We start from the raw sequence: 19,350 nt of genomic DNA on the forward strand, positions 1-19,350 counted from the left end.
TTTCGCGCATCTCGCTGCAGCAGCCATCAATCACCACCCACACCTCTCTCTCGCGCATACCACCCCTTCACCACTATCGCACGGCACACACGCCATGTCAAGTGGAAACCACAGGGCTTACCAGCCCATCAAGCCAGCAGCGAGCCGCATGCTCGCCAAGCGCTGGGATGACTCCTCGTACGGCCTGCACCGCAAGAAGGTTTGTTTGTGTGGCTCTATGTTTTGTGTTGGGTGTTCTTTGGCGCGGGAGTTTGCTTGTAGTGTGTTTGCTTGTGGTCGTGTTGTTGATGGTTGCGTGGACGGGAAGGTGGTGTTGGCAAGATGGATAGCGACACAGCACGGTTCTCACCCACCCCCGCTAATTCCCATGGTCTTCACGATGACGTGTTTTTTTGTAGCTGCGCAACGCCAAGCCCACAGTGGACACGCGCGCACCAAAGACGTACATGCACCTCCAGCTCAAGCTCAAGAAGCTCCAAGTACGATCATCAGCCTGGCCGTTTGGCTGTTGAGACGGGGAGGGTGCTGTAACAGCCGCTGCTTGTTGGCACACATGCATGCGCGCGTGTGCCAAATTTCATGCTCCAGCTGACACGCGCCCCATGGCCCGTGTGGCAATTGTTGTTTTGGGTTGTTTCAGATGGAGGAGGAGCGCCTTGCAACCGTGGAGCGTGACAACCGCATCCTTTTGGAGAAGATGTCGCACATCATGCGCACGCGTGGTCGTGTTGACAACCGCAACGACTACGATCACAAGAGGTCAGCTCACATCACTTGAATCTGAAGTTGCAGATGTGTTTGTGTTTTTGTGTTTGCGTGTGTGTGTGCGCATGTTTGCGCCCTTGTCTGATTGTGTTTCGCTTCGCATTGTGCCAGACAGTGCATACTTTATTCCCATGCCCCGTTGCACGCACTTAACCTCACCATGTTCCTCGCCCGCCTTTGCTTTGCATGCAGTCTGAACAAGACGAAGCGGCAGCAGGAGCTGCTGCGTATCACGCACGAGAACCAGGCCATCCTCAAGCGCATCACCGCCAAGCAGCCCTTCTACGACCGGTCCGCATGGGTACGTCGCCTCAACACACAATCACAGTCAGAAGGCAGAGAGAGTGCGTGAGTGGGTGAATGGGTGTGAGAGTACTGCCTGGACACCCTACCGCAAGCTGCACGCCTGGCACGTGATGGCCCTCACCAACGATGTCATTGCTTCTCTCTGCATGTGCGTGTGCGTGAATGTGCGTGTGCGTGAATGTGTGTGTGTGTGTGAATGTGCGTATGCGTGTGCGTGTGTGTGTGCGTGTGCGTGTGCATGTGCTCTTGCGAAAGGCCCGGGAGTACGACAAGGCCCGCCAGTACCAGGGCCAGATCTCGCGCTTCCCGCAAGGAGAAGAGACGGGGGCGTCTTCATCGACGTCGCGCGCAACCAAGGGGAAACGCCGTGGCAAGGTGCAGCGAGTGAGGGAGAGGGGTGGGGGTATTGTGGGGTGGGTGATGGGTGGCGGCGGTGCTGGTCTGCACAGGGCTCTTTGATGGGTTGTGTATCGCCCATTGAGGGAAACGTGTCAATCGGATACCATGCACTACTTATGACACGTGAACTCACCAAGGTGTCTTCACATGTATTACTCTCGCTCAATGTGTGCATGTGTGTGTGTGTGTGTGGCATATGTGTGTGTGTGCAGAGAGATACAACACCGCCCCCTCCACGGGAGTCAATCCTGACAAAGGAGGACGTGGTCGCCGCTGTTGCGCCGGGCGCTGCTGAGCAGAAGGCGCTGAAGATGATCAACGACCGCGCGTTCCTGGAGGACCTGTGGAACCAGTGCGATTTCAACGGCAACGGCGGATGCAGCCTGGCCGAGATTGACAAGATGGTCGTTGAGCGTGGCTGGAACCTCAGCAAGCCTACCCTCCTCCGCGCTTACAAGGTACGATGATTTAAGCGAGGGTGCTTGTGCGCGCGTGTGTGCGTGTGTGCCTGTGCATTCATGTGCGCGTGTGTGCCTGTAACGCTTTCCTTTTCCTCCTGTCACCTCAACCCAACCCTCATCCCTCCCCCTTCTCGCCCACCACCTTTTTTGAGCAGAAGACGACGCTGAAGGACGGGGACCAGGACGCGTGGGTTGAGCGGGACGAGTTTGCAGCGCTGATCCGCAACATGTTCCTGTTTGAGAACCTCTGGTCCCTCTTTGACGACCTCGACACGGAGGACGACAGGCGCGTCAACTTTGACGAGTTCCGCCTTGGAATGGCCAAGATTGGCTCCCGCATGAGCGAGGAGGACGCAAAGAAGGAGTTTGCAAAGGCAGACAAGGTACGCATGGCGCCACACACGTGTGGTCCTGTGTACGTGCATGGTGAACGTGGTGTCTTGTGTGCACACGATCTGCGCCCTGAGAAACGTCAACACATGTGCTCACAAGTCGCTCGCGTCGTGTTTGCGTGTTGGTTTGTCATTGTTCGCTTCGTGTTGACAGAACGGTGGCGGGCAGATTCTGTTCAAGGAGTTCTGCAACTACATTGCCTCTGTGCTCGGCTTTGACATTGAGGCCGACGATGCGAAGTGGAAGGACTCCAGCAAGAAGAAGAAGGCCGGTGGGAAGAAGAGCGAACACGACACAAATGCTGATGTGTCGACGGAAAAGTTTGATGAACTGGAGACCAAGTTGATGGCGGACCTCAAGGCCGGAAAGGCGGGCGACTTCTGGAAGGAGATTGACTTCAACAACAACAAGATCGTCTCGCTCGCGGAAATTGACAAGTGAGTGTGTGCTTGGCTTGTGTGTGCGTTTGGTTTGCGTGTGCGTTTGGTTTGCGTGTGCGTTTGGTTGTGTACATGTGTTTGGTTTATGTATGTGTACATTTGTGGGCGTGTAGCCTGGGAAAGATTGCACGCTTCTTTTCATTGAGTTGTGTCTGCCCGTGTTTGCATGCTGTTCTCATTGATTGCTATGCATATTTGCTTTTATGTTCGTGTGCATTTTGCAGGTGGGTGGTTGAGCGTTATCCGCTGCTGAACAGCAAGCCTGCACTCATGCGCGCATACAAGAAGACGCTTGCAAAGGTACGGTGTCATCAATCTTAGTTGCTATTGTTTGATGGTTTCGCTTGAGTGGGACTCTGTCAGTGTATTGCGGCTTTGGCGGGCGCTTCCTCACACACACACACACACACACACACACACACACACACACACACACACACACACACACACACACACACACACACACACACACGCACACACACACACACACACACACACACGCACACACACACACACACACACAGGATGGCGATGACGATGATTTTGTGCGCGAGGAGGAGTTTGCTTCGCTGCTTCGCAACATTTTCTACTTCAACAAACTCTTTGTTGCCTTTGACGGCATCGACACAGACAACGACAGGCGGTGCGTCAGTGTCTCTTTGCGCGTGTGCGTCGTGTATGCATTGTCGTTCGTGTCTGTGTATGTGTATGTGTCTGTGTCTGTGTCTGTGTCTGTGCATTTGCGCGCGGTGCACTCTGTGTGTTTGTAACGATGACATCACCTTCCACCAGCCAACCTATCCCCTTCCCCCCAAATCTCACTTCTCTCAGTCATTACTCACCCGCCTCGCTTCCCCTCTCTTCTCGCTTCAACAGGATTGACTTGAGTGAGTTCAAGCGCGGGCTGTCGCACTTCGGTCTGTCCCTGAGCGACGACGAAGCACAGAAGGAGTTTGATGCGATGGACTCGAATGACGGCGGTGTTGTCCTGTTTGATGAGTTTGCAGCCTGGGCAGCCGCCAAGAAGATGCCAGTCGATTGATGGATGATGTGATGATGATGATGATGCTGCTGCTGATGATGATGATGCATTGGTACCAGTGTTAGCTGATGTTGACTGTGCTGTGCATCTGTTGTCGTCGTGCGTGCGGACATTGTGTTGTGTATTTTCATGGTGTCCTTCTTACCTCTGTGCAACGCTGTGCTGAGTGGTGTTGGTGTTTGTCGTGCCACTGCTCCCGTGGTTTGCGCGTGTTCTTGTGTCTCACTTCATTTCCAAGCAAGTCGTTACGGTTGCGTGCAACGCGCATTGTGCTGTGCATCTTGTTTCTTCTCTTTCCTTGCTTGCCTGCCGTGGCTATCAACGTCACTGTGTGTGCTTTTCTTTCTTCCTTTCTGTGTGTTTTTGTCTCTTGTCGTCATTCATCACCAGCCCAACAAGCCAACTCATGTCAAACAAAAACAACCTAAGCCAACGAATGATGTCATGTAATGAAGAAACTCGCGCAAGAGGGTGTGGCATGCAAAGCTATTGTGTACATTTGAAGAGCATCAGTCAAATGCAGAGGAAGGAAAGACGTTGTGCACAGAGGAAGAAGAGGAACAAGGGAAAAGGTTATGACGACGCAGCTGAGCAAGCCGGTCATCAACAGTCATGTAACATCATCAGTCATGTAACATCATCAGTCATGTAACATCATCATCATCATCATCATCATCATCATCATCATCATCATCATCATCATCATCATCATCATCATCATCATGCCAAATCACACATTAACACGCGCAATGACGTGCATGCGTACACAAGCCGTTATGGTGATGCGTTTTCGGGAATGGTGGTCATGTGCGGTGAGCTTGCAAGCTTTTTTGCGCTCTGACGTTTGGCCTTTGCTTCCTGTGGTGGCTTCAAGTTGGGACGCGAGTACTGGCTCGACGTTGATGGATCGACTTTCGGAGGCCGTGGTCGCTTTCCCCCTTGCACATTCTCTGGTCGTGGTGATGTCGCTTCTACTGTGGTGCCAGCTTCTTCTTCTTCTTCCTCCTCTTCTTCTTCTTCTTGTCCTTCTTCTCGATCTTCCTCTTCCTCCTGCCCGCTCTCCGCGTCGCTCCCTTCATCGTGCTCGTGCTGGTGTTCCGCTGCACCCTCCCCCTCCTCTTCCTCCTGTTCCCCCTGGTCCTCCTGGTCCTCCTGTTCCCCCTGGTCCTCCTGTTCCTCCTCTTCCTCCTCTTCCTCCTCTTCTTCTTCTTCCTCTTCTTCCTCCTCCTCTTCACTCTCCTCTTCGTCTTCCTCCTCCTCTTCCTCTCCAAGTGACAGCTGCGTTTTGTCTCGCTCAAGACTAGGCACTGCGCAGAGCAAGCAAGCGAGTGTGAGCACACGCACTCGATCATCGTCCATTGCCCTGTGTTTCACGCATGTACACACACGCCCACTCACACACGCACACATGTACGTGTGTATGTTCGTGACGCACCTTTGATGATGACATCGCCTTGCCCGTTGTCGTCTTCCTCCTCTTCCTCCTCTTCCTCATCGTCATCGTCGTCATCGTCATCGTCGTTGTCGCTGTCGCTGTCGCTCCTCTCCGCTCTCTCATCTTCGTTTCGCTGGCGCTTCGGCGACAACTGCCCTCGCTCAGCGGCCTGCGGGTTCTGCGACACGCCAAGCATCATCGCGCCCTTGAATTTTTCGCGCATAACAGCAGCAGCAGCAGCAGAGGATGGCGTAATTGTGTGTGTGTGTGTGTGTGTGTGTGTGTGTGTGTGTGTGTGTGTGTGTGTGAGTGTGTGTGTGTGAGTGTGTGTGTGTGTGTGGTAAAAGTGTGAGTTGTATGTGATTGGACATCGCAACAAGCAGACCAAGGGAAAGGGCAACTTAAAGACGCAAGCGCAGAGTGACAAACAGTCACTGCCAATGATTATGATCACCACTGCCACCACCAACATCACCATCATCTCCACCTGTTGCCGCTCGAGGTTGCGCGTGTCCTCCTGCAAGTTCTTGAGCCCGCGCCAGACGCTCTCCAGCTCAACCTGCAGCACGGACTGCGTGTGGTTGAGGGATTCGCTCACGAGCGCTTCCTGGCTGTCAATTGACCGCTGCATATCCGCAATGCGGTCCTCCGTCTGTGCCAGCACGTGGTCTGTTGCCCCGAGCTTCTGCCCAACCTCCTGTTTGTGTGAACATGCGTGCATACGTGCGCGCGCACAGGTGTACGTGTGAGTGCGAGTAGGGGCGCGGGAGCGTGGGGATGACGTCGAGGGGTGTGACACACGCAGGCAGTCATGGACATCAATCACAGCAGACAGCACGACCGCAGTGGCTCCCCAAAACACGAATGCACTGTCATGCCAGACCTTGACGTGTTTGTCATGCTCCGTGACGTCAAGCTTGAGTGCAAGGGCACGCTGCAAGATCTCGATTTGCGCCTTTGTGTATTTGAGCTGAGCATCGAGTTGATCGGACGTTCGCTCGCGCACGCCGTGCAAATCCTCCTCTATCGCAGTCACTGCAATTGAACAGCGAACAAGAACGGCCGTGAAATTAAGACGGAGACAAGATGGGTGCATCATGGGAGGGACAGGTGAGATTTCGAGCGCGCCACGGGAGCAGGAGCCAGCGACCAGTGAACCCGACAACAAAGCTGACACACATACACATCACACACAACACAACACAACACAACACAACACAGCACACACACAATACAACACAACACAACACAACACACACGCACACGCACACGCACACGCACGTGCATATACACATATATAGGAGCACATGCTCGCTTGCACGAGTGATGACAGGTGGCGTACGCTTTGGGGCGATGGTGGCGATGGACGCGGCCGTGCGCTGGTTCGCCTCCACACGTGTTGCCTCACGTGCATGTAAACTCTTCAGCTGCACCTCCACATCATCCACCCGTCTGGCAGAACGTACACCGTGGGCAAATGGCATACAAACCAACAGCGTGAGTCAAGGATGTGTAGGTACCCACATTGTGCGCGTACGTGTGTGTATGTGTGTGTGTGTCTACATGCGCGTTTGCGTACCGTTGTAAGCTTGAGTGCGAGCCCGCCGTTGATGTCTCGATTGAAAGCTTCAGCTGCTTCATTTGGTCGTGAACACTCTTCGACAGCTGCAACAAACACACGATGCGGTGATGTGAATGTGCATGCAAAGCAACGATGGAGACGCTGGACCAGCAAGCGATCTGAATGGCACAGCACACACACACACACACACACACACACACACACAAACATAAAAGCTGATGAGCACCTCGTCTGTGACGGCTGACTGCGCACTGTTGGAGTCCTTGATGGCTTTGGTGAGCTGGTCCGTTGTTGATTTGAGCTTTGTTGTGGCCTGTGTCCGCGCCACAATCTCCGCCTTCAACACCTACAGTGGCCACGGAAACCAAGGGGGGTGAGTTGACGAAACCAAAGGGGGTGGGGGAATGAATTGTCATGCATATCGACACACACGCACGCACAGCAACAACAACAACAAGCAAGATGCATTCATGTGCACGCACAGCACATTCACATTCACATTCATACCCATGCACACGTGCAAACATGCGCGTCCACGCAAACATGCAATCATGCAATCATGCCAACATGCACACGATTGATCTGCACCTTTTCCACGGAATCGAGTTTGTTCTTCACGTCGGCATCGGCGATGGACAGCGATGTTTCAAACTTCTTAAACGCGTCCGCCGCCTGCGATTTGGCGCGCTGCACCATGTCTGATGCAACAAACAACACATCGTACGCAAGCAGAAACACGTGGAGTGGGTGAGGGTGAGGGCAGCAACGGCCCATGCATTGCTTTTGCTCGTTCGGAGTTCGAGCCCATCGACGAAGCAACTGCCCACAATCACAATCACACGCACACACGCACACACGCACAGGCACACACACACACACACACACACGCACACACACAACACACGCAATCACGCACGCACACACAAAACACGCACACAGGCACACAGGCACACAGGCACACAGGCACGCACCTTCGAGCTCTGAGATGCGATTGCGAACGGCGTCGTCGACAGAGGCGAGCTTGATGGCAATGCCGGCCCGCGTGTCCTGCTCAAAACTCAACCGCTGTTGGCGCTCTGCATTGAGCTGTTGTGTCAACTGCAGCCGCTGTGTTTGCAGCATCTGTGGGTGCGGTGGTGGTGCAACGTGGCGTTGGTTGAGATGACGATACGTTGTGAGTTGAAGCGCCACATACATGCAGCAGAGAGTCATTCACTCATCCCATGTTGCTGCATGCACGCACGGAAACACTGAATGCATGTATGCGCGTATGCGCATGTGCACACGCGTATGACACGACCTCACCTCCACCAGTTCCTGTCGCGTTGACTCGAGTTTCTTCATCATGCCTTCACGTGAGAGCCCGATGCTGTGCAGAAAGCAAACGCAGTGGTGATTGTGATCATTGACCGTGGTGTGGTGGTGGTGTGAGCATCGATTTGATGTGCGCACATGCCACGTGCACACACACACACACACACACTTACACAAGCAAACACACACATTCCCACCTTCCCACGCACAAGCACGCCTGTACCACAACGCACTTTGAAGCCATCTGCTTTGACTCTGTGGAGTGCTGCGTCTTCAACTCCTGCACAGCTGCGATGATGGAGTCGATGCTTTCGTTCGTGGACGCTGACACCTGCTGCAGCGCATCGTCCTGGCGGCGGCGGCGGCGGTTCATCACAGCAGTGACACCACGATGGTGGGCATGAGGATGTGGTGCCGATGGTGATGATGATATGTGCATGTGTGTGTATGTGTGTGTGAATGTGTGTGTGTGTGTGAATGTGTGTAAATGTGGCACACCAACAGCAATTCCTGGTTCGCTTGGCCAATCACAAGGACACACACACACACGTATGCACACACCCCTCCTCTTTCTCTCTCTCTCTCTCTCTCTCTCTCTCTCTCTCTCTCTCTCTCTCTCTCTCTCTCTCTCTCTCTCTCTCTCTCTCTCCCTCCCTCCCTCGGTTACCTGTGTTGTGAATCTGGCAACAATGTCTTCTCTCTGATTCTTCAACCGCGACTCCATCTCCACCAGTCGCTGGTCCATGTCCTGTGCATGGTTCTTCTGCAGCGTCACCTGCGTCTGCAGCTGCTGCACCTCTCCCTGTACGTGTGCAGATGTATCGCTCCACTGCTGCAAATGCCGTTGCAGTGACTCGGCCACCGTGTCCACATCCCCCGACACCTTCTCCAACCGGTGCAGCCCTGCTGTCTGCCTCGACTGCACGTCCGACAGCTGCGACTGCAGTGACGCCCGCACGCCGTCAATCAACTGCTCAACGCCCTCGTGGTGTTTGCCCTGGCTCTGCTTCGTGTACTGGAGGTCCTGTGCCACCGCCTGCAGCGTCTGCGCCAATCGCTCCACCTTTGCAGACAGGTCGTTGTACCGCAGCATCGTGTCCTGCTGCATCGAGCTCACCTTCGTCTCCACCGTCCTCGAGTGCTGCAGCGCGGCCTGCGTGTGTGTGTCCTGCAGGGTGTGGCGGTCGCTGCTGGATGCGCTTGCTTGCTCGAGCGCAATCACCGTTGATCGGCACCGGCGCACGTCCTCACGCATGCGCTCCAGCTCGTGTTGCATCTCCTGCTTCTCGCTCGCGTGCTGCTGCGCCATCGCCCGCATGTCCCCTGAGGCAGTGCAGGTTGTGCGTGTGTGTAGTGTAGTGTGTAGTGTAAGTGTAGTGTGTTGTGTAGTGAGTGTAGTGTGTGTGTATGTGTGTATGTGTGTGGGTGTGTGCGTGTGTGTGTAAGTGTGGTTCATGCAAAAGGATGTTGGGATGCGCGGGTTCACGAGCTGCAAAGCAACGCAAGTGGCAATCATACGTGCACACACACACACACACACACATACATACCTCTGAGACGCACAGTCTCCTCGAGCAAAGCACGCATGGACTGGTCCGCACGTTGCTGCCACTCCTGGTGACAGGAAGCACAGACAATGCACACACACACACATGAACAGATGTGAGATGGCCCATGGAGCGAAACACCTCCGTTCAGTTCGCTGTATGCACACGGCAACACACGACACACACACGCACACACACACACACACACACACACACACACACACACACACACACACACACACACACACACACACACACACACACACACACACAACGCACACGCACAACGCACACGCACACATACACACACGCGCGCGTACACACGCAGCATGCAAGTACACCTGCTGTTGCGGCAGGAATGCGGGGTCGAAGCCAATGCTCTTGCCAGCAGATACAGATGGCAAGGATGCGGGAGGCTTTGGCGGTTGGTTGCTGGAGGCATGGTGGACGGAGGACGATGCAGGCTCACGCTGTGACGACGGCAGCGGTTGGTGGGACTGGTGGGAGGTGCCGCCGTGCAGGGGCGGCAAGGCGGCCGCCACCTGGCCATGCCTGAGTGTGTGCGTGTGTGTGTGTGTTACGTGTTCGTGTGAACAGAGATTGCGGTGCGTATGGTGTGCGATGATGAGTGTTGAGTGATGGAAGCCGTGGCTCGTTCCTCAAGACTACATACAGTACCACGACCAGCAGGTCAAGCGGCCAACAAGTCGCTGCACAAGAAGCACAAGGTGTGTGATGATGGCGGTGATGGTCGTGGTGGTGATGGTTGATGCACAACAGTCACATCCCAACTGCTTCTACGCACCGCAGCATCTGCGGCTGGTGGTGGTGCTGATCTTGCCACATTCACGCACAGACCACAGGTGACACACAGTCAGAGCGGCGTTGCTGCCTTCCTTCAAGTGGGGAGACACAAGAACGACAACAAGGGCACGCAGAGAACGATGGAAGCAAGGTCACACAACAACACAAGGCATGCGAGCGAGGGTTGTTGGTTGCCATCCAAGTTATTGCTGTTTGTTTGTGTTTGTCGCTGTTGTTGTTTGGGGGCGAAATTATTTCATTTCATTCATTCTTCTTTGGCCGAAGCGAAGAGTTGGGAGGTCGAGGTGGTGGTCTTGGCACGGACATCACACGCACGCATCTCACGCATACACGACGCACACATCTCACGCGCACGCACACCGCGCAAAGACACACACACACACACACACACACACACACACACACACACACACACACACACACACACACACACACACACACACACACACACACACACACACACACACACACAAACACAAACACACACACTACAAACACACACACTACAAACACATGCAAACACATCGCACGCACACCATGCACTTCTTAGTACATGCCAAGCGCCGTCTTGAAGGCATCGACGTTGTTCTTGACGACCCAGCCGCACATGTCTGCAATCATGTTTGCCATCTCAGCGCTCGGGTACAGCTGCAGGTACGTGTTGATGTTGGGGAAGTTCTTGAAGTGCCCGCTGTCCGGCAGGTTGGTGGGGTTGTCTGCGCCATGCTTCGGCTGCACGGCCTTGCGCAGGTCCGCTGGCAGCCGGCGCTCCCACTCCAGCGTGCGCGACAGGTACACCCACGTCACATTCGCACGGAAGCCCTGCAGGCGCGTGTGAACAAGGGTTGGGTGGTGGTGATGTGGGCGGAGGTGAGTAGGAGGATGATATGGGCAGGCGTGGTGAGAGAACACAGAGTGATTCCATGAGTGCATACATGCCAATGTGGACAAACGATCAAACACACACGCACGTTTACGTTCACACAAATGCATACACACACATACACACACATACACACACACACGCACGCACACACACACACACACACACACACACACACACACACACACACACACACACACAAAAATTCACTCACAGCTTCTCCCCCCTCCTCAAAACACAAAACATTGTTGAAGGGAACGTACCGCTTTGACGCCATACCACTTGTTCTCGACCGTCTCCAGCTCCGTGCGGAAGAATGTTCCGTTTCCGCCCACCTGCGCAGCCGTCAGGCCCTTGATCACGCGCGCAAAGTCCTTCTTGGGGAACACCTGGTTGCGGTGGATGTCCCAGAGCGGGGTGTCATGTGCAGCCGGGTTGATGCCAAAGAAGGTGGGCAGGTCGTCTGTCATGTCTGTCTCCGTCACGTTGCGCTGCATGGGGTCAAAGGTGGAGTTGAGGGCCTGCATGTTGTTAAAGAAGAGGATGATGTTTGGCACGCGCCGCTGCAGCAGCCCAATCAGGTGCACGTTCTCCGTGTTGCCTCCGTCGCCATACAACCCCTCCACAGCGTCCGTGTCTGGCGCAGGCAGCGACGGCGACCACGTGTTGAAGATGGGGTCGAGCCCGCGCGCAGCAAAGTTTGGCAGGTCAGACAGCAGCGCACCGGCTGCAAACGAGCTCATGCTGGCGATGCGAGCCGGCGACAGGCTGCGGTCGGCGATGGTGGTGGAGTGCAGCGTGCCGTTGGCGCCCGTCAGCCCCGTGGAGGGTGCCGCGCTGCCAAAGGCAAACGTGTCCATGTACCCGCCCACGGTGTGCGTCTGCGTGTGGCCCTTTGAGCTAGTGTAGGTGACATCGCGCGTGTACGGCTGGCCAACGTACAGCGGGGTGCCCTCCGTGATGGTGTATGAGCGGTTGCTCTCCTTGAACGGCGACAGCTTCTCCGGCCCAATGTACGAGATGCCCGCGATCCAGAACGGGCGGTTTGGGCGCGGCAGGGCAAAGTCCGAGACAGTGAGCGCTGGGTTGCGGTCGACGATGCGCTGGATCGTCTCCGTGCTGGCGGCAGGGTACTTGTTGTCGGGAACACCGTAGGGCTTGAAGTAGACGTCGTTGACCGACTTGAACCACACGTCGCGGCCGTGCACGAGCGGGTTGAAGAAGTTCTCCACGGCGTGCCAGGCAAAGTCCTTGTTGACAGGCCCGCCGCGCACGCACTCCGGGTCAATGTGCTTGAGGTTCTTCATGGTCATGTGCTGCGGCTCCATGATGGGCCCGAGCAGCTGCGTGTCGTTGCCCTGCGCGGTGCTGGCGTACATGTACGCGCAGGTGCCCCACGCGCCACCGGAGACGCCGGAGACGTAGCGGACGTTGGGGAGCAGGCCCGCCTCGTGCAGGCCCGCCAGGTATCCGATGGTGGCCAAGAAGGACCGCGTCCCGCCGCCAGTGAACGCAATGCCCTGAAAACCAGCAAGTGTGTGCGAATGAGGGAATGTGTGTGTGTGTGCGAATGAGGGAATGTGTGTGTGTGTGTGTGTGTGTGTGTGTGTGTGTGTGTGTGTGCGCGCGCGCACGCCAGTGTGCATGTGTGCCAGTGTGCATGTATGTGTGTGTGCATGTGTGTGCGTGTGTGCATGTGCATGTGTGTGTGTTGAGATGGGCGTTCACAACAACAACAAGAAGAACGTGCGCGATTGAATCAACTTGCCACTGTGCCACAACCCTTTGGTTCTGCTCCACGGATACAGCAACAAACAAACACACACACACACACACACACAACAAACGACGCTGGTCAACAAGGACAGCCGACAACAACAAAGCAGCACATGACTCACTGCGTTGGGGCGCTGCATGACGTGCTTGAGGCTCCTCTCTGGAAACGTGAGGGTGCCGTCCTTCTCCATCTGCCATGCCTCAAAGTTGATGTTCAGCTGCGCAGCAACACCAACCCCTTGCATGCACACCATGCACACCATGGCCACCACCGCCACGACCACCGCCATGTGTGTTGTTGGCACGCGACTACTCCACAGCAGCATCGTTGCAGTTGTCACTGTTGTCCTCCAGAAACTGAATTCAGTCGACGTTCAGTTTCACCTGGAAAAGAAGCAAGCAACAACTGTGAACTGTCTGTTTGATCGACAAGAGCAAGAGGAGAACAATCGAACGGGAGCCAAGACCAATCGCAAGCACGAAGATGGGCTTTGAAGCTGTGCGCGTTCCGGACGCCTCCACACGCATCTACAAGGATGAGTGTGTGCTCACCTTCAAGACCTCGGTGCGAATATGTGTGTGTGTGTATGTGTGTGTGTGCGTGTGCGTGTGTCTGTGTCTGTGTGTTCGTGTGTGCGTGTGTGTCTGTGTGTCTGTGTGTGTGTGTGTGTGTGTCTGTCTACATGAAATGGGACACGGCGACGTGCGTTTCGGTTGGCATCTTGTCTCATCGGCCTTTGTGGTTTGATCATGATGACGACGCAGGAGAGCGAGGGCGGCCTGTTCGTGTGCATGAAGACCTTCCTTGGCTTTGCCAGGATGTGTCTTGACGCATACTTTGCCAAGACGATGAACGACGTCTTCCTGCGCATCAAGACGACCAAAGTCAAGGTGGGAGAGTACGTGGGGCATCCTTTGGTGTGTCTGTCTCTGTCTGTATGTATGTGGGTGTCATGCTGCGCAACAGTTGACAGATTTGGACACCCGCCGTTTCTGTTGGTGTCGTTTGCAGAAGCCAGCCGAGGAGGAGGACGAGGCCGATGCCGCGAAGAAACCCACCAAGATGGCCATCGGTACAATGCGCGCAACCACACTTGTTCGTGCTGTTCTGTGTGTGTGTGTGTGTGTGTGTCTGTGTGTCTGTGTGGGTCTGTGTTGTGTGTGTGTCTGTGTGGTTTTGTGTGTGACTCGCCCTGGTCACCGTAGCTCACTGCTGGCGCGCATACCATCACCGTGTTGTTGCTCGCAAGGTGTTGAAGGCGGCTTTGACGTGGACGATGCCGACAAGTACGAGTTCCACCACGAGTACGCCGTCGTCACTCTTCCCGACATGAAGGAATACCCTCTCGACAGCCCAGAACTCCCAGACAACGTCCGTGTGCCTGTGTGTGTGTGTGTGTGTGTCATGTGTGATGTGTGTGTGTGTGTATTGTTTGTGTGTATGTGCTTGTGTTTGTGTGCGTCTGTCTGTCTGTGTGCGTGTGTGTCTGCCTCTGTGCATGTGTTTCTCTCCCCTTTTCTGCCATCGACACACCCTCACACACACACACACGCTCACACACACACACGCACTCACACTCAAACACACCATATCGCGCCTTGTCACTGTTGCAACTGCAGGTAAAGGCGAGTGCTGCTGCGATTGTTGCATTTGACTCTGCGCAGTTCAAAGACGAGACGGCGGCGTGGGAGGAGCAGCGGCAGGTGTCCAAGCACGCAGCAGACCTCGCCCAGCTCGACAACGGCATCAAGGTGCCACCAGGGTACGCTACTGCTGCTGCTGCTGCTGCTGCTGCTGTCTTGTCGCTGTCGTGGTCGTTGTCGTCACACGATGTTGTCACAGGCACCTGTGGAGAAGAGACGATTAATAGAGAGGGTGGCGATGAGTGATGTGGGATCATGCATGACACGTGTAAGACGGGTGGAATGGGCTGAGGAAGCAAGAGAAAACGCGCGGGGAAGGCGATTGTGACATATGCGAAGTACGTCTGATATCATCATCATCATCACCACCATGGCGCCCAACGTCGCCACCACCAACACCAAACAAAACTGCAGCAACTACAAGTGTGAGAAGTGCGACATCACGGACAACCTGTGGTTGAACCTGACTGATGGCTCCATTCTCTGCGGCCGCCGCTTCTTCGACGGTCAGCACTTGTTGCCTGCATGCAGTTGCTTGCACCTGTCCTCCCAACACACATTGCATGCAAGCACGTGTGACTCATTCGCGTTTCGAATCACAACACACGTGCATGCACCTCTGCGCCTGTCCTTATGCGACATCACGTATGACACTTGCTCACGTCCTCGCATCATGTGTGTGTGTGTGTGTGTGTGTGTGTGTGTGTGTGTGTGTGTGTGTGTGTGTGTAGGGAGTGGCGGGAACAACCACGCTGTGGATCACTTCAACGAGACCGGGTATCCGCTCGCCGTCAAGCTCGGCACCATAACTCCAGAGGGTGCAGGTGATGACAACTAACTAACGCATTGTGTGCTGGCGGGGATGTAGGAGCTTCTGTGGGGGCAGCCCTTGCGGGGGGGGGGTTCCCTGTTGCAGGGGGAGATGAGGTGGATGTGTGTACAGGTTGATGGTTATGTGCAGGGTGATGTTTCTCGCTGTCCAAATGTGTTGACCTGCAAGTGAGTGCACACACACACACATACATGCATACATACATACATACATACATACATACATACATACATACATACATACATACATACATACATACATACATACATACATACATACATACATACATACATACATGGACGAGCAAATGTAACGCTGCGTTCACCCTACCACTGTGGCGCTGCTGCTGGCGCAGACGTTTACTCGTACGCTGAGGACGACATGGTGATTGACCCGCAGCTTGACAAGCACCTCGCCCACTTTGGCATCAACATCCTCGAGCAGAAAAAGGTGCGCCATGCCATCCACCCTTCATCGTTGAGAAGGGGTGTGTGTCTGTGTCTGTGTGTCTGTGTATGTGTGTGTCTGTGTCTGTGTCTGTGTCTGTGTGTGTGTGTGTGTGTGTTCGGATTCGAAGCACGTGGATTGTTCGCTTATTGCATGTGTGTATGTGATTCATGCACGCGAGCCCCTCAAACGATGATTCGAATACACGTTCCCTCCCCCCCTCTCCCAAATTTCACCTCACCACTCCCCCCCCCCACCGCTGTGGTATTTGTGCTTGTCTCCGCCGCGGTGCAGACTGCGAAGACGATGACTGAGCTTGAGATTGAGGCGAACGAGCGGCTGCAGTTTGAGTTTGACGCCATCCAGGAGTCGGGCGTCACCCTCGAGCCCGCATACGGCCCAGGCCACACCGGCATGAAGAACCTTGGCAACAGGTGCGGCAGTGGTGGTTGTGGTCGCGGTCGTGGGGATGATCGTGGTTGTGGTCGTGGTCGTGATGAGGATGGTGGTCGTGGTCGTGGTCGTGGTCGTGTTGCAAGTGTTGGTGCGACTGCTCTGTGCTGTTGACCGTGCTCATGGGACCACCGCTCTCTTGTCACCTCCATCCCTCCTTTCGTTTTGACATTGCTTCTCCTTCTCCCCCTCTCCACCTCCCAATATGGTGCAGCTGCTACATGAACACGGTGCTGCAGGTGCTCTTCAGCCTGGAGGAAGTGGCGGCCACATACGGCACGTCTGCCCTCGACCGTTTCCTCGCAAAGAACGTCGACAACCCCGTCACAGACCTCAACATCCAGCTGTACGTGGCATGCTTCTGCTTGGGAGGCGGGAGGGAGGGCGTGTGTGTGTGTGTATGTGTGTGTGTGTGTGTGCGTGTGTGTGTGCGTGTGTGTGCGTGTGTGCGTGTGTGTGTGTGTGTGTGTGTGTGTGTGTGTGTGTGTGTGGGCAGGTGTCGTCCTCCTTTGTGTTCAATGAGTGTCTCATTCTCTCCCTTTATCCACTACATCATGTGTTCTTGACACTCCACCCCACCCCACCCCCACCGTGCTGGTGGTGTGCAGGCACAAAGTCGGGTACGGGCTTGTCTCTGGCGACTACTCGTCGCCGCCGGCCGAAGAGGAGGACGCGCCCGGCATCACGCCGCGCATGTTCAAGGACGTCGCAAACAGCGGACACGCAGAGTTCTCGTCAGGCAGGCAGCAGGTGTGTGAACGGTTATGGGGGCTTGGGATGGCGAGGTGGTGGTTAAGGGTGTGGTGGGGAGCGTGTGAGAGCGTGTGAGAGGGGAAGTGGGGATCGATCGACGGCCTGCAGGCATACACATGGACAGGAGAAGGGATGACAGGCTTCGAGTGACATATGAGCACGCATACGCACACACATACACACACATATACACACATACACACACATACACACATACACATACACATACACGTACACATACACACAAGCGTACACGTACATACACATGACCACACTCACATGATGCTTCTTCACACGTATGATGTGACGCGGCCGCGAGCAGGATGCGATGGAGTACTGGGCATACCTGATGGACAAGCTGCAGAAGGACGCGCGCAAGGAGAAGGAGCTTGACGTGTCGACGCTGTTCTCGTTTGACGTCGAGGAGCTGGTGCGCTGCAACGCGTCAAACAAGGTGCGACTGTCGGCCCACCAGGAGGGCCACCTCGCTGTCCCCGTCACCATGGAGCTCATGACCAACAAGGACGAGTACGACGCATACAAGGCCCGCACAGCAACCGCAGGCGACGCCGCAAAGGTTGGTGGTGGTGGTGGTGGTGGTGGTGGTGGTGTATGGTGACGTGTGTTCGTCTGTGTTCGTCTGTGTTCGTCTGTGTTTGTTGGTTTGTATCTGCGTTTGTGTTTGCGTGTGCCTGTGCATCCTTTGTTCATCAACCTGTGTTGGTTCTGCCATCCTATGCATTGGACCATTCTTATGCATTGCAGCGCTGTCCCTTTATTTCATGCACCTCAATAACGACCCTTCTTCCCCCCCCCTTCGCTTCGTATGGAGACAGGACGAGCCTGTGGTTCGGCCTGCGTTTGATCTGTCGGCGCTGATTGAGGCGTCGTTCCAGCCGCAGCAGGTGGAGGACTGGTACAGCCCCGCCATCCAGGCAAAGACGTCATGCACCCAGACGCAGGGGTTCAAGACTTTCCCAAAGGTATTGATGTGTTGGCCTAGTGGTGGTACTCGCTACTGCCAGCAGTTGTCAACACATCCACACGCACGCACGCACGCGGGCACGCACGCACGCTCGCTCATGTTCGTGCGTGTCCAATACCACCTCATCGCACGTGTCACCATCCTGCACCTCACCTCCCTCGACCCCCTTTGTCCACGACACCACCACCACCACCACCACCACTGCCCGTGTATGCCACGTCAGTATCTTGTTGTTGCGGTGAACAAGTTCTACCTCGGCGACGACTGGACACCAAAGAAGCTCGGTGCGCTGATGTGTTGGCGCGCTGGTGGTGTGGGCCACGCGTAACCGTGTGGTGTGTGTTATGACTGTTGTTGGCCGTCGTCTTTGTGCACTCGGTCATCATCAGTTTCTAACATTTGACCAACCTGCTCACAATCAACCCATCCATCACACACACACACACACACACAACGCGTTGTGTTGCGTTGCAGACATGTCGCTGCATGTGCCGGACGAGCTTGATGTGACGCATCTCCGCTCGAAAGGCAAACAGGAGGGCGACGAGGACCTGCCAGAGGAACCAGCAGAGCAGCAGCAGCAGCAGCAGGGTGGGTGGGTGGTTGGTGCACAGACGCAGTCATAGTGGTGGCGTGTGTGTGTGTGTATGTGTGTGTATGTTTTTGTGTGTGTGTATGTTTGTGTGTATGTGTGTGTGTGTGTGTGTGTGTGTCGTGGTGTGTTCGTTTCTGTCATCTGAAATGCACTGCTCCGCGTCTCGCTCGTTTGCGTCTCACCATGGCCATGTCGGTGGTGGCTGCTGCAGTGCAACTTGACGAAGGCATGGTGACGCAGCTTGCCAGCATGGGATTCCCACTGGAAGGATGCAAGAAGGCTGTCTTCCACAACCCGCAGAGTACGCATTCCTTGCGCTTTATTCGTTCTCGACCATACACATGCACACACATGCATGCATGCAGACATACCGACACACACGTACACACACACACACACACACACACACACGTACACACACACACACACACACACACACACACACACACACACACACACACACACACACACAC

At 55.2% G+C, this 19,350-nt stretch overlaps 4 protein-coding genes across 4 annotated transcripts in view; 2 read left to right on the forward strand and 2 right to left on the reverse strand.

Annotated features, from left to right (window-relative positions):
- Window position 1: 1 nt before the first annotated feature.
- PTSG_06715 (uncharacterized protein) lies at window positions 2-4,243 on the forward strand. Its single transcript, XM_004992053.1, has 11 exons — window positions 2-199; window positions 399-479; window positions 641-759; window positions 958-1,066; window positions 1,327-1,446; window positions 1,683-1,928; window positions 2,087-2,314; window positions 2,478-2,761; window positions 2,989-3,064; window positions 3,289-3,407; window positions 3,641-4,243. The coding sequence occupies exons 1-11, from the start codon at window positions 95-97 to the stop codon at window positions 3,804-3,806; spliced, it is 1,653 nt and encodes a 550-aa protein (XP_004992110.1). The 5' UTR covers window positions 2-94; the 3' UTR covers window positions 3,807-4,243.
- A 337-nt stretch (window positions 4,244-4,580) lies between these two features.
- Window positions 4,581-10,497, reverse strand: PTSG_06716 (uncharacterized protein; the record flags this gene model as incomplete). The annotated part of the gene is made up of 15 exons (XM_004992054.1): window positions 4,581-5,113; window positions 5,242-5,446; window positions 5,729-5,938; window positions 6,125-6,276; window positions 6,584-6,693; window positions 6,821-6,906; window positions 7,050-7,169; window positions 7,412-7,521; window positions 7,795-7,945; window positions 8,129-8,192; window positions 8,371-8,486; window positions 8,805-9,460; window positions 9,688-9,751; window positions 10,026-10,236; window positions 10,490-10,497. The coding sequence occupies 15 exons, from the start codon at window positions 10,495-10,497 to the stop codon at window positions 4,581-4,583; spliced, it is 2,796 nt and encodes a 931-aa protein (XP_004992111.1).
- A 443-nt stretch (window positions 10,498-10,940) lies between these two features.
- PTSG_06717 (uncharacterized protein) lies at window positions 10,941-13,560 on the reverse strand. Its single transcript, XM_004992055.1, has 3 exons — window positions 13,291-13,560; window positions 11,656-12,912; window positions 10,941-11,331 (listed from the first exon to the last, which is right to left on the reverse strand). The coding sequence occupies exons 1-3, from the start codon at window positions 13,492-13,494 to the stop codon at window positions 11,056-11,058; spliced, it is 1,737 nt and encodes a 578-aa protein (XP_004992112.1). The 5' UTR covers window positions 13,495-13,560; the 3' UTR covers window positions 10,941-11,055.
- PTSG_06718 (ubiquitin carboxyl-terminal hydrolase) overlaps window positions 13,553-19,350 on the forward strand; it is a gene marked incomplete at its 3' end in the record, with an annotated part of 7,516 nt that continues 1,718 nt past the window's right edge. The window contains exons 1-16 of the mRNA XM_004992056.1: window positions 13,553-13,733; window positions 13,934-14,059; window positions 14,181-14,241; window positions 14,419-14,540; window positions 14,789-14,931; window positions 15,227-15,318; window positions 15,544-15,636; window positions 16,000-16,094; window positions 16,386-16,525; window positions 16,759-16,890; window positions 17,153-17,294; window positions 17,620-17,874; window positions 18,134-18,280; window positions 18,506-18,566; window positions 18,757-18,873; window positions 19,089-19,178. Of these exons, the coding sequence (XP_004992113.1) occupies window positions 13,653-13,733; window positions 13,934-14,059; window positions 14,181-14,241; window positions 14,419-14,540; window positions 14,789-14,931; window positions 15,227-15,318; window positions 15,544-15,636; window positions 16,000-16,094; window positions 16,386-16,525; window positions 16,759-16,890; window positions 17,153-17,294; window positions 17,620-17,874; window positions 18,134-18,280; window positions 18,506-18,566; window positions 18,757-18,873; window positions 19,089-19,178 (1,897 nt within the window). The 5' untranslated portion in view covers window positions 13,553-13,652. The remainder of the gene's footprint in view (window positions 13,734-13,933; window positions 14,060-14,180; window positions 14,242-14,418; window positions 14,541-14,788; window positions 14,932-15,226; window positions 15,319-15,543; window positions 15,637-15,999; window positions 16,095-16,385; window positions 16,526-16,758; window positions 16,891-17,152; window positions 17,295-17,619; window positions 17,875-18,133; window positions 18,281-18,505; window positions 18,567-18,756; window positions 18,874-19,088; window positions 19,179-19,350) is intronic.

The sequence above is a fragment of the Salpingoeca rosetta genome, assembly GCF_000188695.1.
Source record: "Salpingoeca rosetta unplaced genomic scaffold supercont1.17, whole genome shotgun sequence".
NCBI classification, from domain to species: Eukaryota; class Choanoflagellata; order Craspedida; family Salpingoecidae; genus Salpingoeca; species Salpingoeca rosetta.